Source organism: Podarcis cretensis (assembly GCF_951804945.1).
Source record: "Podarcis cretensis genome assembly, chromosome: 12".
NCBI lineage: Eukaryota > Metazoa > Chordata > Lepidosauria > Squamata > Lacertidae > Podarcis > Podarcis cretensis.
In genome coordinates this window covers 22,089,924-22,112,588 of record NC_137181.1, presented here as the reverse complement: position 1 = coordinate 22,112,588, position 22,665 = coordinate 22,089,924, and the positions used below count along the sequence as shown (strand labels likewise).

General features: G+C 42.8%; 1 protein-coding gene across 1 annotated transcript in view; it reads left to right on the top strand.

Annotated features, from left to right (window-relative positions):
- GPR158 (G protein-coupled receptor 158) overlaps window positions 1–21,759 on the top strand; it is a 119,627-nt gene extending 97,868 nt beyond the window's left edge. The window contains exons 8-11 of the mRNA XM_079948123.1: window positions 12,243–12,381; window positions 14,432–14,537; window positions 15,146–15,292; window positions 18,245–21,759. Coding sequence (XP_079804249.1) covers window positions 12,243–12,381; window positions 14,432–14,537; window positions 15,146–15,292; window positions 18,245–19,684 — 1,832 coding nt within the window. The 3' untranslated portion in view covers window positions 19,685–21,759. The remainder of the gene's footprint in view (window positions 1–12,242; window positions 12,382–14,431; window positions 14,538–15,145; window positions 15,293–18,244) is intronic.
- The last annotated feature ends 906 nt before the right edge of the window (window positions 21,760–22,665 follow it).

The window sequence follows — 22,665 nt, the reverse complement described above, 5'->3', positions numbered from 1 at the left end:
AGGCAGGCTATGTGTTAGATTTAATTAGCAGTGCAATCTGTCATTGGGGTCAACTGACTTGGAGAAAGGTGACCTGAGTTGTAACTCTGCAGTTCCAGCCTCTCCCCGCTCAGCATGTTTTGCAAACATTACATATGTTCTGTAATTGCCATGTAAATTTAGGGTTTGCTCCAGTGGCTTAGTAGTAGAGCCGAAAGCATTAATCAATTAATTGGTGCAATTATCCAATTACTGGCTTGAGAGTCAACTGAAAATGCATCTCTGATTAATTAGCAGGATCCAGCTGAGTTCTGTTCCCTACCACCACTGGGGCATGCCTGAGTCCAGTTGCGGTCTGGGTTATCCTTCCAACTGCTGCAACAATCCATTGAGGGGAAGAAGGTCATCAGGATTGTTCCTGCAGGATGGGAGGGTCTAGAGTTAGCAAGCGAAAGGCGGTATTCTTATTTGATTGCATCTCATGTCAGCATCCCTTGCTGACAGAAGGCTCTTAGATCCAGCAAAGGCTTCAGTCAGGAGATGAGGGAAGGAGCCCCGCTGAATATTTGAGGGAAGGGCTGTAGCTCAGTGGTAGAGCATCTGCCTCACCCTCAGAAGGTTCCATGTTCAATCCTGGGCATCTCACAGGAAGGCTAGGAATGTCCCCTGCCTGAAACTCTGGAGAGTTTCTTTTGGTCAGTACAGTGGTACCTCGGGTTGAGTACTTAATTCGTTCCAGAGGTCCATTCTTAACCTGAAACGGTTCTTAACCTGAAGCACCACTTTAGCTAATGGGGCCTCCTGCTGCTGCCGCGCCGCCGGAGCACAATTTCTGTTCTCATCCTGAAGCAAAGTTCTTAACCTGAAGCACTATTTTTGGGTTAGCGGTGTCTGTAACCTGAAGCGTATGTAACCTGAAGCGTATGTAACCTGAAGCGTATGCAACCCGAGGTACCACTATATAAACAATACTGAGCTAGATGGACCAATGGTCTGACTTATTGTAAGGCAGCCTTCTACATTCCTTCCTTCAGCAGAGAGACATCTTTTGGAGGCAGCCTGTTGATGGAGAGAAGGTGGTCCTCTAGGGTATAACATACCTATAAATCTGTACGAATTTTTTAATTAAAAGCAACGGCAAATCCTCAAACTCTAAACATGCAGCAATTGCGGGCATCTTCAACACAGCAAGGTAACGCGGTGGAAAGAGTCGGGTTTCACCTTTCTCCTCCCCACACCCCCTTTCTGCGTGTTGACACCTTTGCAAACCGCTTGGAGGATTTCTTTACAGTTGTGCGATATGCAAAATATTGTGAAATGAATTAAATAACTAAATAAAGCACACGCTTAGGATCTGCAAAATTGCACTGCAAATTATTATGAGTAGTAAGGGCGCTACTGATTGCAGTCATTCGTCACTTTCTACCAAAAAAGGAAAAAGGCTCAAAGGAACCTACAGATACATAAATTTCAGTTTAAATATCCAAAGAATGTATCTAAGAATGGCAGAAAGGGAAGGAAGGAGTGATAATGGGCAGTTTGCGTTGCCATTCCGCCATGCTGAATTTCAGTTTGGCCAGTTAATCAATAAACTGGTGAACTGCATAATTAGATTGACGCAATCTCTGCGAGTGGCAGAAAACCAAATTGCTTTAAAAAGCCAAGCTGAAATATAAAGTCATTTGGAAAGGCAGCTCTGGAGAACAGCTGTGAGATTTGGTGTGCGTGTTAAATGGCACCTTTATTATTTCATTTTTGTCGAATGCTGAAGACACACATCTTTCCCCTGGGCTGCAACTGCTGCGATATATGTCTTCAGGACCCACCTTTATCCTTTGACTGTAATTTGCTTTCAACTGTTCTTAATACTCAATTTTATATTCCTGTAACCCACTGTGAGAGCAGATTGTGAAGGGCTGGTAATAAATTGAATAAATAATAGCCATAAAATAATAATAAGATTGTAACAGAGATAAAAGCAGTAGCTTACACGATGTATTTTTTTAAAATGTGCGTGTTGTTGATGATTTATAAAGGAACCAACATTTATGATTCACACATTTCGTATGTCCCATAAGCTATTTCTTCCTCCTTAGACTAATATGTCTTCCAAATCTGTGCTCAAACTGAACATTTAATTGTGTTCCTTACTGTAGAAATGCCCAGCAAGAGATTCTAGGATGGTGTTTTTAAGTGTGTGTTTATGCATACTGGTGTAAGAAGGAGTTGGGCTTTCCATGACAGAACACATGCAGCCGAAGTAGAAATTGTGGGGAAGGAGAGAGGTGTTAAATACATCCATTTATGCCAATTTAATTACAGTTTAATGTTCAACTTCATATTGGAAGCCAAAATACTTATCTGCCTGACCAGGCAGGAAGAATCTCAGCCAGGCCAGAGCTAATGTAATACAATTTGCTTAGCTACTGAATTTCACACCCTGTTCCAATAAATATGTTGTTGTAGCAGTCCTCTGGTATCCTAAAAATGCATTTATGAGGAGAAAGTGTGCCTGAAAATGCATATATTAGTTTAAAATCAAAAAACGCATTATGTTTGGGGTAATTGCAAGCAAAAGTGTGCATTTTAGTCAAAATGCCATAAAAATGTGTATATTAGGAGAAATTCAACTTGAACTGTTGATGAATTATCATGAGTGGGGGATTTTTTTGGGGGGGGGGATGCAAATTGTTCAGGATATGTGGAGAACTGAATTGGAGATAGGGGAGAAAATGAGAGAACCAAAATTGAGAGATTTGCCCATCCTACACTTGACAAAGTCTTGTCCTCTGGAATCTTTGCAAATATATAAATTTAAAAGATTAATTGTCTTAGATAGTCACATAAATGCTTGTTTGTGCACATTATTTGACTGGAGAGCTGCATTAAAAAAATCAGAAAAGTGTGAATTTCAAGCTGCTGTTTGGTTCTCACATTGTTTCAGAAAGGTGAATTTGATAGATTCAGCTTTGAATGCTAAGTGAAGCAAATTCCTCCCCCACAGTCCATGGCCCCAAGTCCTTCACTCAGTAAAGGTGAATTTCGGGTTCACTTTGGTTCAAGAAGTGTACATTAGATACCTTCGCATTAAAAAGCAAGAGGCAATGAATTTCCTCCCCGGCCCTAACCTCTCTCTGCCTTCTGAAAGCCTCAGATGCTCTCAAGGAGGAGGAGCTTCTGCCATGGCTATGTCCCATTCTCCTCCCCATCTATTCACTTATCTCTGCCCAGAATCAGCACTGTTTTCTTCCCTATCAGCGTCCTTTTCAGGCCAGTGCTTGGAGTGCTGCCAAAAGGTGCTTTAAAAGACAGGACCGCTTAAACATTGACCTGGGATTGGAGATTTGGCTTCAATGTGTAATGTAGGGAATCATTACGCCCTGGGGAGTCCAAACAGAATGACCAGACTGAAAAGAAAACAGGGAGTTTCAGCAGATACACCCCGTTTTCTCTTTTGGCAATTGGATCATAATACTGAGACAATGCCCTGTAGCACTGTTAAAGGTACAGGAGCCCTACAGCTATGCAACTATTAAAGGTACAGGGTACCCAACCAGCATGGCCAATGTTCAAGGATGGCGGGAATTGTGGCAACATCTGTAGAGCACTGCTTTAGCTACCCTTGCATTAGCACGAGCTTACACCATGAGAGGTTGGAATGATTCTGTTGTTTCTCGCTGCAAAGTGTATCTTCCCCATTCTGGCAGCTTGCCTGCCTGACGCCTCTCTTGCTTTTACATGCACTTTTCTTCATAAGGTCATCCTTTTTTCTTTTTTCTTTTTGCAAGAGACAAGAGGAAAGCTTCATTTCCTGCCTTGCAGTTTGTATTGTTACCCAAAGGTTGCAGCTATGATTAATTGCATCGGAAGCAAAGCTTGGCTATGCTTCTGCAAGCTTCCCATCTCCTGATGGCGACATTTGTGCGGCATGCTTCGAATGGTGGTTCATACAAAGTGATCTGCTGCTTTTCGGAATTTTCTGACTGCAGAGCCAACACACACACACACACACACACACACACACACAGCACCTTTGTGTTGTTCATGTGCTAGCTTGTAAGGTGGGTTTGTGGGTGAGTAAATGGAAAAGAGATGCTACAAGCATTGAAGCATATTTTATGTTATTTAAGATTCACCCATTCCTTAAATATCATTCCTTAAATGATATTTTAAAATGAGAGCATTACCGTGACCAAACAGCAACACAATAGAAATAAACTAAGAGCAATACAACAGCTGGCGAAATTTTAGAAGGAAAACTGTCACACATTTATAAGTTTGCATTGATAAGACTTTCACAAAGACCTTGAACAATCAGATGCATCCAAATGTCTGAGTTAAGAGGTGAGTTTTTACCTCGAAACCCAGTAATGTAGGGACCATCTATCCATGCCTTGTGGGGGGGGGGGTTCCACAATCTGGGTGCCACGTCCTGACCCCATTTCACCACACAATAGGCAACATCCATCAGCAGAACAGGGTTCAGGACCTCCCCAGCTGATTCAAGGATCCAGTCAACCTGTATAGGGCCAGGGGCACACCCCTTATAGGACTCGGATTTCTGTGTGGTCCCTGCATAGACTACTTCATACACAACCAAATTCATTGTTTTCAGGGGTAGGGATGGACAAATCTCTCCATTTCATTTCCATTGTTCCAATCTTAAGTTCAATTCTCTTCATTTCTGCATCAGTTTGCTCCCCCCTTTTAAGTCTTTAGTGAAAAACTATCCTAATATAGATGCATTTTTTGTGTGCAATTTTCCCAGATACACACGTTTTTGCAAAGTGTTCTTTTCCCCTAATCGTAATGTTATTTTCGCTAATATGTGCATTTTTATCCACACACACATTTCTGTACATGAAATTTGGTAGAAGAACAGTAACTGCTCAACGTTTGGAAAAGTGCACATTCCGAACAATAGCAGCATTTCCTTTTGCATATCATTTGGGAAAGTGAAAATTACGTAGGTTTATATTAAAATACAAAGAAAACCAAATTTCTACCCCACCCCTGCTCCAGGTGTGTAGAACCTTTGGCCCTCCAGATGTCACAGAATGAACCAGTCCTGGCAAGCATGGACAGTGTCCAGGGATGATGGGACTTGTAGTTCAGCATCATGTGGAGGGGCAAAGGTTCCACACACAGTTTTCTGGCAGCCAGCAGCGTATATTGCCATAGAAACTGTATCCTGTGTCAGATCTGTCCATATCCTGTTTTCAGATACATTGGTCATGGAAGAGTAGCATTGGAAGAACAATGACTTCATTTTTTAAAAAGTGGCAGCATAGGTAACTGGAATATTTGGGACATATTAGTTGGGTTCCATAAACTTGTGAAACTTCCAGAAGCCTAATTAGTTTTTTTCTTTTTTTAATTCCCACTGAGTCACATACTTCATGGAAAACTGCTTTTGCAAGCAATGGATGTTTCAGAAGCTATTTGAAATTTTGGCACAGGGGCCAGTTGTTCAAAGGTGGAAGGAAAAGTCAAACGTTCCACTGGGCAAACACAAGCTCTTTTGTATTAGTGCCAAAATGTATTTGGAAGGAGTGTTTGTAAATATTGTGGCATTAGCATGCAAAAGATTCTTCCCCATTGATCTTTAAACATACTGCTTTCTAGTTTCATCAGGATAACTGTTATCTTTAAATGCCCATGTTCTTATTGTGTAATCAGAATTGCGGAATGCAGCTCTCACATTTAAAAGTGCAGTAAATTTTGGTAACATCTGCAGATTCCTCTATGCCAATTGTGGCATTAGTCTAGAGTTAATTATATGAACCTGATTCCCCCCCTCCCCAACCCTCCAGCAGAATTCTGCATGATACATTTAAACTGTGTAATTGGTGCTTTGGGTAATAAATTGTTTTCCAAGCAGAATGATATATTTGTTATTGCTAATTAAATAATTCTAATGTTAGGCGTAGCTGGGAGATGTATTATCGTAATCTTCCTTGCATTGCGAAAGAATTCCATTTTTGTAGGATTCAAGATGTAATGCTAATTGGTTTCCTTCAGCTAAAACATCTCTACCTTTGAACTATAAACTGTTATAAACCTTATCTGAGTTCCACTGTATAAGCATAGAGCATGGGATCATGGCACTAAGGGCTATCTCAAAAACTTTGTGATTACAAATATTAATATATTTGGCATAGATTTACTGTTGTGGGGTCGGAATTTTACAAATATGCTGAAACACAGTTCAGTTTCAGTTTGTGGTTTCAGCAACATTTGCTGACTGGCACATTTGTGGAGATTCTACAACATTGTGACTATGAAGGTTAAACTGCCACTATTTAACATTTATTTAGACCGAATTAGTAGATGGCTTGTACAGAATAGCTCAGTTCACACATAATGCTAAACTACAGTTTCTTGTTATGTGACGATAACATTCTTGTGCTCCTCAGACTCCCATCTCCTCCAGTACAGGCACAAGGATCTTTTACCTCTGTTTTCAACCAGCTGTGGTTGGAGAGCCCGTGTGGTGTAGTGGTTAGAGTGGTGGACTCGTAATCTGGTAAACCGGGTTCCCCACTCCTCCACATGCAGCTACTGGGTGACCTTGGGCCAGTCACACTTCTTTGAAGTCTCTCAGCCCCACTCACCTCACAGAGTGTTTGTTGTGGGGAAGGAAGGGAAAGGAGAATGTTAGCCGCTTTGAGACTCCTTCAGGTAGTGATAAAGCGGGATATCAAATCCAAACTCTTCTTCTTCTTGTTGTTGTTATGTTTGAGCTGGGAATTGTGGATAGCGTTACCTATGGTTTGGTGTAACTAGCAAGATAATCAACTACAGTTGTCTCACTAATGACATAACAAGGAACTCAGAAGTTCCAAATATCCTCCCGTCAGCCACTCGAGAGGAGTAGAGGACATGGAAGAAGCCACATGAGTGCTGTTTGCGTATATCGTATTGAACTATGGTTTAGCATTACATTTGAACGCAGCCAATACAGAGGCTGAACAGTGGCAGATTGGAATAGTGGTAGACACAGAACAGATATTAAGCAGAACCAGGGGTGGGGGCACGTAAGAAGCAAAACAGATTTCAGGTTTGGATATAACAAGAAACAAGAAGTTTCCAGTTTCTTGTTTGTGGCTGCACTAGAGGAGGAGAGGGCATAGGAGAAGCACATGAGCCTGCAATTCAAGCATGCAACACTAAACGGTTGTTGAACTTTACATGTGAACCCAGCCAGTTCACATGTAACACTGTCACTTCCACTGGACTGTGGATTGCGACAGAACAAATATTAAGACGAACAAGTTTTTTTGTGGGTGGTCTTTGAAGAAGAAAAACATTTGTAGGTTGCAGGAAGTCGATAATTCTGCAGCTCAATTTTACTGAAGAAATGGAATTCAGAGAGAGATATGAAGGAGGAAGTGTTGTTAAGCCGAACTCCTGCAGATGTTTTGTCTTGCAACCTCGGGCTGCAACAACTAATTGTTTAATTTATGTAAAATAGTTATGTTAAATTTAGAGCTAGTGGCACAAAGGAAAGAGTAAAGCAAGCAAATAGACATGAGCCTGTGCATATTCAGAAAGGTTCTGGTTTGGTCGCATGAAGTTGATAGTCAGGTTATCGTTTTTAGGGTTTTTAATAGGTTTTTTGAATTTGTTGTTTTAACTATATTGTTGTATAATGCCCCAAATCCTAACAGATGAAGGACAGTTAACAAATCAAAGACAAGAAAGAAAGAAAGAAAGAAAGAAAGAAAGGGAGGAAAATATCTCACAGACCCTGCCATTTCTAAGGACTGATTGCCTCATTAAGGGATTTTCCCTGAGGGGGGCAATCTGTGGCCCTACACATGCTATTGAACATGGCCAGTGGTTGGGGATGCTGGGAACTGCTGTCCAACCACATCTGGAGGGTCACAGGTCAGCCACCACTGTACTAGAGAAAACAAAAGCTTAATTTGCCCGAGGATTCTTGAATAGAGGCATGTTTACAACAGAAGTTTTCTTTTTTCTTCATGCTAGTACAAGCCCTACCTCCTAGAACTCAGAGGAGATACTGGTATTTTCTCCAGTATAATTTGCATATAAAGAAGAGAGAACATGAGGGGTAGGCTCTGTTTTTTAAATTAAAAAAATGGAGGTTTTTTTGTTTGGCTGTTTTTACTGCAAGATTGCCCTGAAGTCGTTGTTCTCAAAGTGTCGTGTGGGCGTCACATAGGAGGCCTGGACATCTGCTATGGGAGACATGAAGAAGGCAGAAAGAGGGTGAAATAAAAAGGGAGGAAATAAAAAGAGAAGAACAAGTGGAAAAACAAATTCAGTGGCATAATAATTGCCACATATATTGTCTTGGGGAACCTCATGATTAAAACAGCACACAAACTCTCCTGTGGTTCAGGGCAGACAAACATTTCTTCACTATCAAACCGGATTCTTATTTTGCATACTGATGAAAACAAAATGCTGAACTCAACATCCTAATCCTAACCTTTTGGAGAGATTATTTATGAGGCTAAAACTTAAATGCTGCCAGTATCTTGTCTGTTCTGCCATGTAACAGTTTTTGACAACAGACTCGGTGTGTGACAAGCTAAAATTTGTTATGCAGGAAATCAAAAGTAGCAAGTCTTCCACCCACTAATGGGTTGAATTCCCAAGTATTATTTATCTGGGTCCAGAACAAATTTGTAGCATGGGCTCAATTTCCACACCGCATGGCCCCAATTCACCTGTTTCAAAAAACAAGAAAATTGATTAGTGTCCTTTAGCCTTTAGACATCTTTGCTTTTGCTCCTTATATTTCACATTGAGTGAAAGATTCCAGCATTGCATGGTGTTGGACTAGATGATGCCTGTGCTCCCTTCCAACTCTACAGATCTGTGATTGGCCTTTATAGCCTGACTAATGTATGTATATGATTTCCTAATGGTGACAGAGGCACTTTAGACCCTGTTTCTTGCCCCTGGGATCTAGGGTTAGCAGGCCCATTTTGAATTTGGAGAAAGTGCTGTCAGCACCAGTCACAAAATGGCTGCCATGGGGGCATGGCACTACACAACATGGCTGTTATGTGGGGGTTGGGGAACAGCAGAACACAAAATCAGAGGGAGTATCTACATTTGTGAAGGAGCTGTAAATCCCACCAACAGCACTGGTTCCCTGAATACTTGGTGACGATAATTGTTATGGTGCTTGACCTTCCCTCCTACGTGCTCCTGTGTGGCACAAGAAATGCCCACAGGGCTCAGGGAACTCTGGAATTTGTAGTTCTGGAGAGAGCATGCCACATGCAGTTGTGTGCCTAATCTCTTTCCTGCAAATTCCAAGGTTTTTTGTACAAGCACTCTCTCTCCAAAAGAAGGGGCTGAGCTAGAATGCTGCTTGATCTGTTCCAACACTTAAGAGATCTTAGGAGAAATTCCAAGATCTATACACTCTGTGTAGTTTAAGGGATAGATATAGGAAACAGCCTTTTACCAACCAATCAGCCTAGTGTCTCTCCAGGTTTTTAGCCAGGGCTTCTCCCAACCGTACAAGGAACTGCCAGGGATTAGAACTGGGACATTCTGAATACGAAGCATGTGCTCTACCACTGAATTATGACTCTTCCTCATAGATACATTGCCCCCCCCATAGTAATTAGCTTGCAGCCTGGGCTACTGCCCCCCCGGTTCCCTAGAACCCTAGCAAAGTGCATACCCTCCAACACTTTTCCAATAAAAATAGAGACATCCTATTCAACAACAACAACAACAACAACTTTTATAATACAACAACAACAACAACATTTATAATACATAATACAACAGAGAACATTAAAAACTTCCCTATACAGGGCTGCCTTCAGATGTCTTCTAAAGATTTACTTATCTCATTGGCTCGGGGGGGGGGGGGTCGCATAACTCCACACCCGCCAACATTTCTCCGATGAAAACAGAGACATTCTAAGGAAAAGCGGGACTTTCTGGGATCAAATCAGAAACCAGGATGGCTTCTGTAAATCCAGGACTGTCCCTGGAAAATAGGGACACTTGGGGGGGGGGGGGTCTGAAAATGTTCACTTCCTCCCACAATTGGGCCCAAGTTAATTTAACATCAGATGTGATTGCAGACGTTAAGATAATGGAGCTCAGGTAAGCTAACGTATAGATAGTTCTATATTGTGAAGAGGGGAATGTGATGATATTGTGAACTGTAAAGTTTCTGATCTGTGAGCAGGAGGAGAAGATGCAAGTATTTTTTTTTCTCAGCGATAACAAGAAACTGCTAGCAAAATTCTGACTGGATTAGATGCAGCACTTTCCCCCCCCAGCCAGAGCTCACCTCTCCGGTGGGCACCATTGCCATTCTAAGAGAACAAGAGAGAAGAAGTTCTTGGTGAGTTCTGGCACCTATTTTCCCATAAAAATAGCACTGATCAGATACCACTACTCAACCTTGTCCCAGGCCAACGTACATAAAGAAGTGTTTGCAAAAATATCTGCTTATCAGCTGTGATAGTCTCTTAACACATCTCCATGTTCTGTCAGATCCTGCATAGGTAGGTTGACTGCATGATGGGCAAAAAAACCCTTGAAAATGGTGCATTAACTCAGTCTTTTCCAGATTAATCATCCCGCACTTCTCCATCTGTTGTGTTTGTGTGTGAAGTAATGATTTTGTGCACCTGCGTCCAATGTTGGCATCAGCAAGTGTTGCTGTTCTGGGTCAGCATCCTGAGTTGGCTGGGGTCAGTCAGCAGTGCAGGGACTCATGCTGTGGTGATGTGCTGGCAGGCCGTGTTTGTGCTACACTTTCATTTGCTGAACCAGTGAGTCAAAGGATCAGACTGCAAAGTATATTTGGGATCACAGCTTGAAAGGATTCTTCAGGGAATTCCAGCCTGGAGCTTTTAGACTTCAAGGACTGCTTGCTGCCAACAAGCCCAATTCCTTCCAAAATGCTACATATTTAGGTCACCAGCTTGCTCACCTAAGATATGGCCAATGCCAGGGAAACTGCGCTTTTATGCTAACAGATTTGTAATGAAAAATAGCTGCCAACAGAAAAACACCCTTTGCCTTCTCCCTGGAGAATAACTTTACTAACCCATGAAATGGATGTGATAAAATTGCCTGTGAAAGCTCATATCAGAATACACCTGTTAGGCTGAAGTCTAAGTATGCTTCTTACCAGGAGATAGTTGCAGTCTACAGGAGAGTTACCCCTGAGTGCTCACTGGAAGGACAGATCGTGAAGCTGAGGCTTCAATACTTTGGCCACCTCATGAGAAGAGAAGACTCCCTGGAAAAGACCCTGATGTTGGGAAAGATGGAGGGCACAAGGAGAAGGGGACGACAGAGGACGAGATGGTTGGACAGTGTTCTCGAAGCTACCAGCATGAGTCTGACCAAACTGCGGGAGTGGAAGACAGGAGTGCCTGGCGTGCTCTGGTCCATGGGGTCACGGAGAGTCGGACATGACTAAACGACTAAACAACAACAACAGGAGAGTTTCTCTTAGAAGCCCACTCTGTAATAACTCAGAGCAGGGCTTTTAGTGTGGATGCCCCTGCTCTCTGGGTCAAGATACAGCAGGCACAATATCTGCACTTTCTGGAAATAATTGAAGACATTTTTGTTCTGGCTGGCTTTCCCGGCGTGATAAATGGGTCTTTACCATGAGTAGCTATTTTGTTAAGGTTTCAGTCTTGTTTTAAATGTATATAATAAATCATTTTAATTTCACTGGTGTCGTTTCCTTTTTAAACTTCCATCTCCCTCTCCGCTGGTGATTGTTTTTAATTGTTAGCTGTTGCTTTTAAAGCAGAAAATTAAAAATATATGAATGAATATTAAATGGAATGAATAGATCAGCCTGATAGTTAACAACTCAACTGGGTACCATGGGTTACAAAAAATTCATTGCAGAGGGACCCTTTTCTACCTACTCATTACATTTGAGATGGGATGGAGAAGAGATCTATGTGCACCATCTTGAGCTCATTGGAGATGAGTAACTTTTCTGGCCTTATTTACAAAACAGATACAGTAGTGTACATTGATTCCATTAAGTGCATGACACCTTCCCCTCCATTGGAATGAATGGGGGAGCTAACATATGCAGGCTTGTGGGGACATTAGGTGATGTATCTACCATTCTGTTATCTGAAAGCATACTGGGACACACATAAATTCCAGTCGTTGAATTTGTATATATATTCACACCAAGATCCGAACTGATAATTTCAAGTTTGTTCTCTCATTTTTAATGTATAAATACTAATGTATTTCTTACGTTGTTTCTCTTGCAGCTGAATTTTTATTCCTCTTGTGGGGCATTTATCTCTGCTATGCAGTGCGGACCGTGCCCTCGGCGTTTCACGAGCCACGTTATTTGGCTGTTGCGGTTCACATTGAGCTCATTATCTCTGCTATATTCCATGCAATTAGGCAAGTGAGCTGTAGCCTGGTTCTTAACTGTTTACTTCCAACATGGTACAATTTGAAATGGGTCATCAGGCTAAGATGCACATCAGAAAGCCCCCAAATGAAAGCGTTCCTCCTGCAAAGCACAGAATTCTTTAAAGACGTTCTCTTAGATGGCAGAAGAGATGAGCTTACAATACATGCATCAAAGGAAATGGTCTCTCAACAGCATTTTATGCATTTATTATTTCCAAAAGCTGTGTACAACTATATAAATCTTAATTCAAGAAGCTTTAAAATGACACTTAAAATCCAGGGTTAAAAATAACCGAGAAAACTATCAGGCAACAGGCAGTGGGACATGAAAATGTCTAGCTAGAGTTGCCCCCTTTGGGATTGGTAGGGCAGAATCCTGGGAGGCCAACAGTAGGTGGAGCTAGAGCCTGTGTAGGTAGAGCCAACTCTTTATAGCTTTGTCCTCATTCTCCTGCTGGGTTCTGCAAAGGCAAAGCTGAGACTAAAGAGGAGGAAGAGAACAGCCAGAGCTACTCCCTGGGCTGGATGTGAGTATTAAGGCAGGGGGGTAGCAGGTGGCAGTTGACTGAGAGCAGCGGGGCAGTGCCCCATTTGCCCTAATGGACCAGTCTCCTCTTGCTGTTAGTCCCATTTGAAATCATGCATAGAAATCTAAGCCTAGGCATCAACGTTGAAAAGAAACCAGGGAAGTAGCTCTCTAGTCATGCAGCCTTACAAAATCCCTACAGAGGCAGAATTGAAATCTGTCAAAAGCCTAGCGGAATAATAATTTCAAAAAGCACCTTGCCTACCTGCTTCAGGCTGACCTTCCTCAGGAAGAGTTCCATAACTGGGGGGGGGGGGGGACACCACCGAGAAGGCACTGGCCCGCATCCCCACCAGCCATACCTCTGTTGGTGTCAGGACACAGATTAAGGCCTCCCAAGATGCTCCTATTTGATGGGCAGGTTTTATAGCCTTTCAGACTGTGTGTAGAGGGCTATTGGTTTCGTTTGTTATTATGGTATGTATTTTTGTGTTTGTATATTGTAAACCACCCCGTGATCTTCAGGTGAAGGGTGGTATAGAAATTTAAATAATGATGGTGGTGGTAGTGGTGATGATGATGATGATGATGATGATGGAGGAAGCAGTTTTCTTCCAGCAATCCTGGTCCCAACCCATTTAAGTTAATATAAACCGGGCTCAGAAACAAAATGGAAGCCAGGGCAATTGAAAGAGGATTAGTGCGATACGATCCAAAAGATAAGTGCCTGTTAAGTATTTTGCCTGGTGCTTTTTGCTCCAGCTGCAGCTTCTGCTTACTCTTCAGGGGAAGTGCCCTTGAAGAATGCTTTGCAATAATTTGGTCTGGCTATGTGACCAAGGCGTGTGTCATAATGACCAGCATCCTCTGGCATTGATGTCAGGTGCTCTGCACCCTCTACGATGCTCCAGTCACAGATTTCCAAGGCTCTGGCTTACAGAGCAGTAGCAGGCAGGTAGGAGGCCACCACCATTTTAAATTGCCCACAATGCCCCACAAGGGACTCTGGATTCCAGTGCATGGTCTGAAGGCACATGAGAGCACCACTTTGGTGAAGCTGGCTAGCACCCTGGATGGATGACTATTTGGCAGCCACATGTACACCCCCGTGGGTCCCATAATATAGGGCAGGATATAATTATGTAAGGAAATGAACAATGGATAGATGTGTGGGATTCCACCACAGTGTGCTTTGTCAAAAATCCTCCCACTTAGAGCCATCCCTGCAAGTTTTCACTTTATTGCAAATGGAATGTTGGGGTGGCTTTCCACATATAATGGGGCTTGTGCGCATGAACCCTGCATGCGCATTGGTGCTCCAATGTGCACACAAGGAGGCTGTGGATCAGAGGGTGTGTACTGAGGGAGAGACAGGCAACAATGCCATATTCAGTCACGTAGTGCATTGTTATATTGTAAGAGTCGTCAGGAATATTAAGGATCTAGCTTTTAATGTGGGGGGAGGAAAGTGGAGGAAGATGCTTTTGCCAACCCTGTGGATTCTATTTTTAGGTTCAGTCTTGCCTCAAGACTTCAGTCTGATTGGATGCTGATGTTGTTCTTTGCGCACACACACTTGACTGTGACAGTCACCGTTGGGTTACTTCTGATCCCGAAGGTATTCTTTCTCTACTCTTTTTCTCATGTCAGAACTCAGTTGTGCAGGAGATCTCTTACTGGGTCTCTTAATGTTTGGGTTTTTTTTTAAGATTTTGCAGAGGGTTCCAAATTAGATTGGAATGGTGACCTTTCCTCTCTCCTGTTTTTCCGCAATCTAAATTGCTGCTCTGAGCTTCATGGCTGGGTGTAAGAGAGAGGCACCTCCTCAGTGCCACTGCCCTGAACTAATTTGGATACCTCAAGGCAGCTTTAGAAACATCAGGAGTTCTCATCACAGATCTTTCACCTAACATGCATCTTAGCCCTCTGATAGATCAATATAACTTGGTGGCAACTGTTGTTTGTTGAATTAGGAAATAGCCTGAGAATTCTCATGTTTTGAATTCTCATGTTTTGAGGAGACATCTAAAGATATATGGATATGCACATACTTTAAAAGAACAGCAAAAAAGTTGAATATTCAGGGGGAGGCTTACATGACAGCCACAATGGAAGAGCCAATTGTAGTATCCAGGAATGTCGAACTAAAGAACAAGGGCATGTTCTTTGATCTTACTTGTTATATTGACCAGGGCATTCAATTTGACATCTCACGTATGTTTTCAGTTTTCCCGTTCAAGCAATAACCCAAGAGATGACATAGCTACTGAGGCTTATGAAGATGAACTCGACATGGGAAGATCTGGATCTTACCTGAACAGCAGTATCAATTCAGCTTGGAGCGAGCATAGCTTGGATCCAGAAGATATTAGGGTACATGCCAACTTTGTGAATTTTCTCTCTGTGGGTGTTTTTTTAAAAGCCAGGTGGGAAATCTTTAGTAATAAGATGAAATAAATAAATGATGAAAATGATGGCCTGCTCAGTCCTAATAAAATCTTTGGCATGGTAAATTCAGTCTGACATAAGCAGCCGCTCTGATGCTGGAGAGTTACTGCACACTGTTAAGACTGAAGAATCCAATGCAAGGACAACTTAGTTTCTTACCTGAATAGATTCTTCCAATTCGTCCAATGACTTCTGGTTACTCTCACCTGGGTTTCTCGTATTGTCGTATGTTAAACTCAGTGAAATGTAACTGAAATGATGGCCATTTTGTGCTGCTCTTTGGTTGTCTTCTGCATGTGTAACTTAGTCCAGTTGGAACTCTGTGTGCAAGTGGGGAAAGGGCTCTGTTCACATTTTTTTTCCTGGGCTCATTGAGTTCTGCTGATCATCTGTTGAGGAAGAAGGTGTTGAAAATAGAGGGCTGGATTCAGTCCTCCTTTTTATGCTCTCTGACAGCAGACGATTTGCTGAATTTGACCCAATCTGATTGGATCTTCATGCAAGCTCAGCTACTATATCAGGTTTCAACTCTTTTTTTAAAAAAATAATATTTATTACTTTTAAACCTTACAAAAAAGAAGAAAAAGAAAAGAAAAAAGAAGCAAAAAAGAAAAAACAATACAATACAATATATAAACAATACACAACACAACATTAACACATTAGACTAAACAAAACAGAGCAAAAACAATTTAAAAACATACATCATACCATTTCAATGCCTTATCTTCCATTCCCTTGTTTCATCGACCTCCTCTCACCTCCCTTTTTGTATTCCACTTCTATTAATTGTTTCAGCAATTCCTTTCCATCTTTCTCTATTTTCTGTCATATAATTATCTTAACTTATTTTAACCTTATTTTCCATTAATACTATAATACTTATTTATGCTTAACTCCTTATAACATTTCTACTAAAGCCATATAATTTCATTCCAACATTTTTCTGACACTCATTAATTTTACAGTATTTCTATAAATAGACTTTAAACTTTTTCCAATCTCCTTCCACCGTCTCTTCTCCCTGGTCTCGGATTCTGCCAGTCATTTCCGTCAATTCCATATAGTCCATCAACCTGGTGATCTTCTGTCCGAGGCTCTTAACTCTTTTCCAAGTCCCTTCTGCAGATCTTCTTCATATTTATACATACACTTTACTTTATCTTCTGCTGGTCTTGTTCTTAATTTCCTTCCTTTGATACTGAAGAGTAGATCTCGGGGAAGCTCCGACCTAGCAATGTTTTTATTCCTTCTCGACAGGTCAGCCAAATCTCCGTAGTTAAAACTAAAATCCAAAAGATATTTTAGGACGTGTTTCAAAATCCCACCAAATCTAAGTCCCCACAGCTCCAATCTCCTCCTGACCCAGCTCCAGGTCCCAAAGGTCAGTAAATCCCTGCATGAGGTGATCTATCCAACTTTCCTTCTCCAGTCCAAGCAGGGCTCCAATCCTCAAAATCTGACTTTCTCTGAATTCAATCATAGAAGGCAACAACTTATAGTCATCAGATTGCCTCTGTAAGGCTGGGGCTCTCTCCCTCTCCACTTGTATTACTTTAGGTTCAACAACAACAACTTTCTCCCTCGTCTTCTCCCCAGTTTGCCATGTCAAAGTCGATTCCTGTATCGATTCCTGAATAGTTTCTGTATAGATGTTCACTTTTTGTCCCAAATTAGTCACTTTTTGTCCCAAGTTATCAATTTTGATAGTCATCAGATCCGTCTTCTTGTGGAGCTGTTCCAATGAATCACTTATCTTACATAATGCAATCACTAAGGCTTCTTCTGTCAACATTCTTAACCGATCCAAGGTCAATCCCTGGTTCTCACGGTTTTTTTTATCTTGCAGCTGGAGATTCCCCCAGCTCAACTCTTGTAACAGTTTCAAAGGCTCCCTCTAGAGGGAAACAATTTCTATTTGTATCAATCCTTTTAAGCACAGTTCAAACAATAAAATTAGTTTCAATTTTCAGTTACTTTTACTCCTTTTTAAACGCAGGAGACAATGGAAACAATGTATTTCTCTTATTTAACTAGCTGTCAACAAACGTTTTATTCACAGTCAGTCTTACTAGCAGCCCGTTTCCAGGTTCAGAGCGGTGGTAACTTAACTTTCTTCACTCTCTCCTGCAGGCTTACGCAATCCAAAATTTTCCCCCTCTTCTCCTGCTTCCAAGGGGGGTTTAATGATTTTAGCCGATGGAAGTTTAATCCTTTACAGAGGACTTTCCAAGACTTTAGCTTGCAAGCTCTTTGCTTCAATCTATTTACAAAAGGGGAAGGCAGACTTCCTTTTTGAAACCTCCCCGTCTTGGTGCCAAATTAAGACATTTAAAAATCCAATTTTCCGTTCTACTCACGGGTAGTTGTTTAGGATCAAATTGTCCACAGGAAAAAGTCAGCGCTCTCCGGCAACAGCAGTGCGGCTTCACTCCGTGAAAGAAGCAGTCAATTTGAAGCACCGCGCCGCTCACCCCACGTCGCTCCGGATCCCCGAAACCGGGTCTCCCCGTGAGTAGGGGAGGCACAAAAGGTGCCAGCCGAATCCCACGTTCACAGGCCTCTCCCGCCTGTGATTTTTAGTGCGTCTCCGCCTTTGCCGTGGCGGCCAGACCCTGATTTCCACGGAGCAAATTCCTCCTGATCAGAGGAATTCCGCCATTGTCGGAGGTGCCAACCCGGAAGTCTTATCAGGTTTCAACTCAGGGCAGTGTACACCTAGGTCCCTATCGGTCCATGTGTTTCCTTCTCGTGCAGGGATAGGGAACCAAGACCCAGGTATCTGATCCCTAGGCTCCTCAGGTTAAGAAAAGCTACAATACATTTATTTTGACTCAATATATACCTTCCTGACAAGTATTGTCGTCTGATTTACAGGATGAATTGAAGAAGCTGTATGCCCAGCTGGAGATTTATAAGAGGAAAAAGATGATCACCAACAACCCACACCTCCAGAAGAAGAGGTGTTCCAAAAAGGGCTTGGGTCGTTCAATCATGCGAAGAATTACGGAGATCCCTGAGACAGTCACCAGGCAGTGCTCCCGGGAGGAAAAGGACTTTCTGGAGCATGGGGTTTCAAAGAATACTCCTGCGACAAAGAAGAACCCACCGGATTCTGGGGGACACATCAAACCGAAGGAAGAATCTTTGAGGAACCGAGTCTTCTCGTTGAAGAAGTCTCACAGCACTTACGACCACGTCCGGGAGCCAGCCTCAGAGCCTAACAGCTTAACAACAGAAAGCGTGGAGGTCATCACAGCTACTGAGAATTCCTTGCTGGATTCTGCCCCTGGGAAAAAGACCGCAGACAAAACTGAAGCAACATCCACTGAAAACGTCCCTTTGGTGTGCAAATCCGTGAGCGCTCACAATTTAAGCGCAGATAAGAAACCCCTTCACCCCAGAACGTCAGTGTTGCAGAAATCGCTCAGTGTTATTGCCAGTGCCAAGGAGAAAACGCTGGGGCTGGCCGGGAAGATGCAAAGCGAAGAGGGCGGCAAGCCGCACAAGTCTCAACAGAAGGGCAAAGAGGGGAGCAAGAAGCACTCGGGCTCCGATAAAAGCGAGCATAAGGATACGCACCGGAAAAACTCTGCCCATTCAGACGAGGCGAAGAAGACCCATAAATCTGGGATAATGAAGCAACAAAAGTCCACTCAGGCAGCTGGGAACCCTGAGGTGGCAGCAGTAGCAGATAAGACCCTGCCAAAGGGCAAAGTTGACATAGGAGAGGTTTGCCCTTGGGAAATCTATGACCAGAGCCTGGGGTCTGGGCTTTCTGATTCTAAAGCTCAAAAGCACGTCTCCATTGCTTCTTCTGAATCAGAGAAGCAACCCTCTTCCCAGGCCAAGGGCAAAACGCCCCACAAGACTGCGGAAGGCAATCAGCTCCCCAATCAAAAGAGCACAGATAGATGTGAAGTGTGCCCTTGGGAGACCCAAGAAGAACAACTGCCGAGTATGAAGGCTCAGCGGGATGTTCCCGGGATAAAGGGCGAGAATGCTAATAAACAGTGTGCCCCCAGCGTTTCTGCTGGAGAGCCCAAGGAACTGCTCCAAAAGACAACAGCACAAACCACAGACACCAATAAACTGGGAGGCCAGACAAAAAATTCCTCCTCCTCTCCAGTGGGGAATGCGCTTCCCTCTGATTCTGCCAAGCCGGCAGCTAGTAACTCACAGCAACCTTTAAGGTCGCGTGTGGAAATCTGCCCTTGGGAGTACGAGGCGCCAGAGTTACCCAAAGGGGAGAAAAGTATAGCTTTATCGAACGCTACCAGTTTAAGCTCGAATAAAACGGCGGCGCACCCGAAATAAAAAGGGCTTCTTAGACTGTTGGGAAGAGAAGCGAACACCTGAATGAGAAAGGGCTGAAAAGAGGGAGGGGGGGAAGGTCCCGAGGATCTGGAAATTCCAAAGGAGCATCACTTAAGCAGGCGACGCGCACCTTGAATACGTAGGAACTAGGCAAAGTGAATTGTCTCTTGTTTGTTTGTTTATTGTTGAGTGCCAACGGGGTTATCAGTGCGATCCAGAATATGAGGAACTGTGGCCCTTCCCTGTCCCCCCAAAAAGAGTTTACATTCCAAATGAGCGAAAACATGCCTTTAGAAATAATTTATTTTTTTTGTAATAATGTGCGGGCTTGGTAAGTAAGCAAGCGACATCAGAGTAATGAAGATCAAATGCAATTATTCCTAAAGGCCCTGTAGTGGCATAACGTGGGTTACAAATTCATTAAATGCCATAAAATCTAATGGAGTTGTTCCAAAAAGGCCTCGGATCACATGTAGGATACCACCGAGACTCGAAGCAAATGGATGCAGAGATAAAAATTGTGTGCTGTGGGAGCAACTCCAGAAACGAAAACGAAACAAAGAAAACCATGACTTTTCACTTTCATGGGATCATAGAATTGCAGAGTTGGAACCCAACCCCCTCCTTATCTCTGCCCTTGATAGCACTGCTAACTTAATGCATCCCCCTCCCCAATTATATTTTTATATGATTGCTCTCATTTTTCTTATAAATGTATGTACTCTGTGTCTCATATTTAAGCATTCCAGTTTGTATAATGTTTGCAAATAACTTTGATATGATTATGTGACACAACACATTTATGCAATCTGCAGGTAAAATCGAATGTGTGCAATTTTGAAAGCAAAACTTGCTCTAGAAATTGGTTGATTTCTAGGACTTATGGCAAAGCTCCCACAGGCTCATTGAAGCTGTAAGAAAACACACACTGGGGATTTTATTTGGCTGTTTTTTTGTTTGTTTTTTTTTGTCGTGGTTTATATTGTGGGCTTGTTGTTTCTCTCTGTTATTTCCGATTATGATTTGATGCTGTACGATTCAGGGTTTTTATACGAGGTATGTTCCGACTCTTGCACTTGTCCGTTGATGATCTTTACTAGCGGAAGCCGTCACCTTAGGGAGTTGCACAGCTTGGTAAATAATCGTAATGACATTTATTGTTTCTATAGCGCTTAGAAAGCAAGCACTGTTTAAAAATAAATCTGAGGACAATATTTCTTAGAAAACTAGCAAAATGTTATTTATCATTCCAGAAACACTACTTTAATAATTCTTCATCAGTATCTTGCTCTGTACTTTACACTGAGCCAGTTGAAAGAAAATGGGGAAATGTAGAAGACGTCTTCTGCAGGGTGGGAATTCTGGAATGCTGTCTGAATTCATGTTTCAGGAGAGGAATTAGGCCTTGTTCATCATACTGTTAAACTTGAGAGAATCAAAAAGTGAGGAAACTTCCTGCCCTGCACCTATTAAGTAAATGACAGGACAATGAAAACAGTTAGCCCCCATTTGTTTATCTCCTGCAAAGCACTTGTACAGCCAGATCCTATGCATGTTTACTCAGAAATAAGCAACGCTGAGTTCAGTGGGGCTTACTTTCCAGGTAAATGTGCAGATTATGGATTGCAGCCTTAATCTGCAAGGTGTTTTTGTGATCATTAATTGTTCTATAGCACTTTTACCAAATTAGGTTTCGATATCATTTCTCTCCATGACCCACCCACCTACTGACCACGGTTGCCAGCTCCTGTCCTGGAGACCACGATGGTTGCTTTAATGACTCCAGCTCGGTAAAACAGCATTTGGGAAGGGTACCTCCACGCCAACAGTGCAATGGTCCAGTTCCTTGTCTTTTGCTCCTGAGGCAAGCAGGACTCCGATTTTGCCTTAGACTAGAGCATGTAGGGGAATTAGTTGAGTGGAGGGCTGAGCACTGAGATGTATGCAAGTCCCTGCTCCTAATCACTGTCTGTCTCTGTAGCAAGGGGGTGGGACCTGTTTCTCTCTGGATGGAATTGGGCTCTCAGCTGCCACTGGCCCCACCCAGCATGGCTGCTGGCAATGAATGCTGTGAGTTGGAGTCCTGCGACATCTGGAGGGCCACAGGTTTCACATCTGTACTCTGCGTATTACCGACATGGCCTCCACAATTACCCCAGCAGTGGGACGTTTTAGGGGTGCCAGTTTGGATGGGAGAGCATTGGGGAGTTAAGAACTTTCAAGTATATAAAGCAGAGACTCAGTAGGAGCAAGAAAGCAGTCCTACTTGGCTGCACCAGGGAGCAATGTGGGCAACTCCCACCCCCACCCCCCAAGACTGCACTGGCACTTCCAGACAACTCTAGCTAGACGTTTTCATGTCCCTCTCTCTCTGCTCTGTGTCTTCAACACATATAGTCGTTCATCTGCCTCCTCCCTTTAGCTGGAGAAATGTCATATTCTAAAAAAACTGATGGGTATCTCATACAAATCCACAGAGGGAATTCCTCACCTATCGGGACAATGTGTCCTAACTATTAGCCCTCTTTGATGGGATGTGGGAAATATAATTCTGGGCTTTCATTAAAGAGCTTTCCGCCCAAGAAAAGACAGCTCAGGCAGCAGTGCTGCCACCACTCCCCATCACTTTGCTGCTACTTCCTTGCAAGATTCCTTGCATTGCACATGACATTTTGGCTCTTGGACACTGCCCAGCCCCGTATATCCAAGACTCAGTGATGTGAGCCAGGAATGAAGCAATTCACAGTGTCATGCATCACACATTGCGTCATTATGAGGAAGGGGTGGAAAGTGACCAAGAGTAATGATGGTCAACTCTGAGTCTCTCATGTTGTCTATTTGAGTTGATGTCTAACTTGGAGCAGTTGAAGCAACCACCGCGATATCTGAGTCAAGAGATGGCTACCCTGCTCATAACATACCAAATATTGATATATATATATAGAGAGAGAGAGAGAGAAATCTATGCACTAGCCAATGCT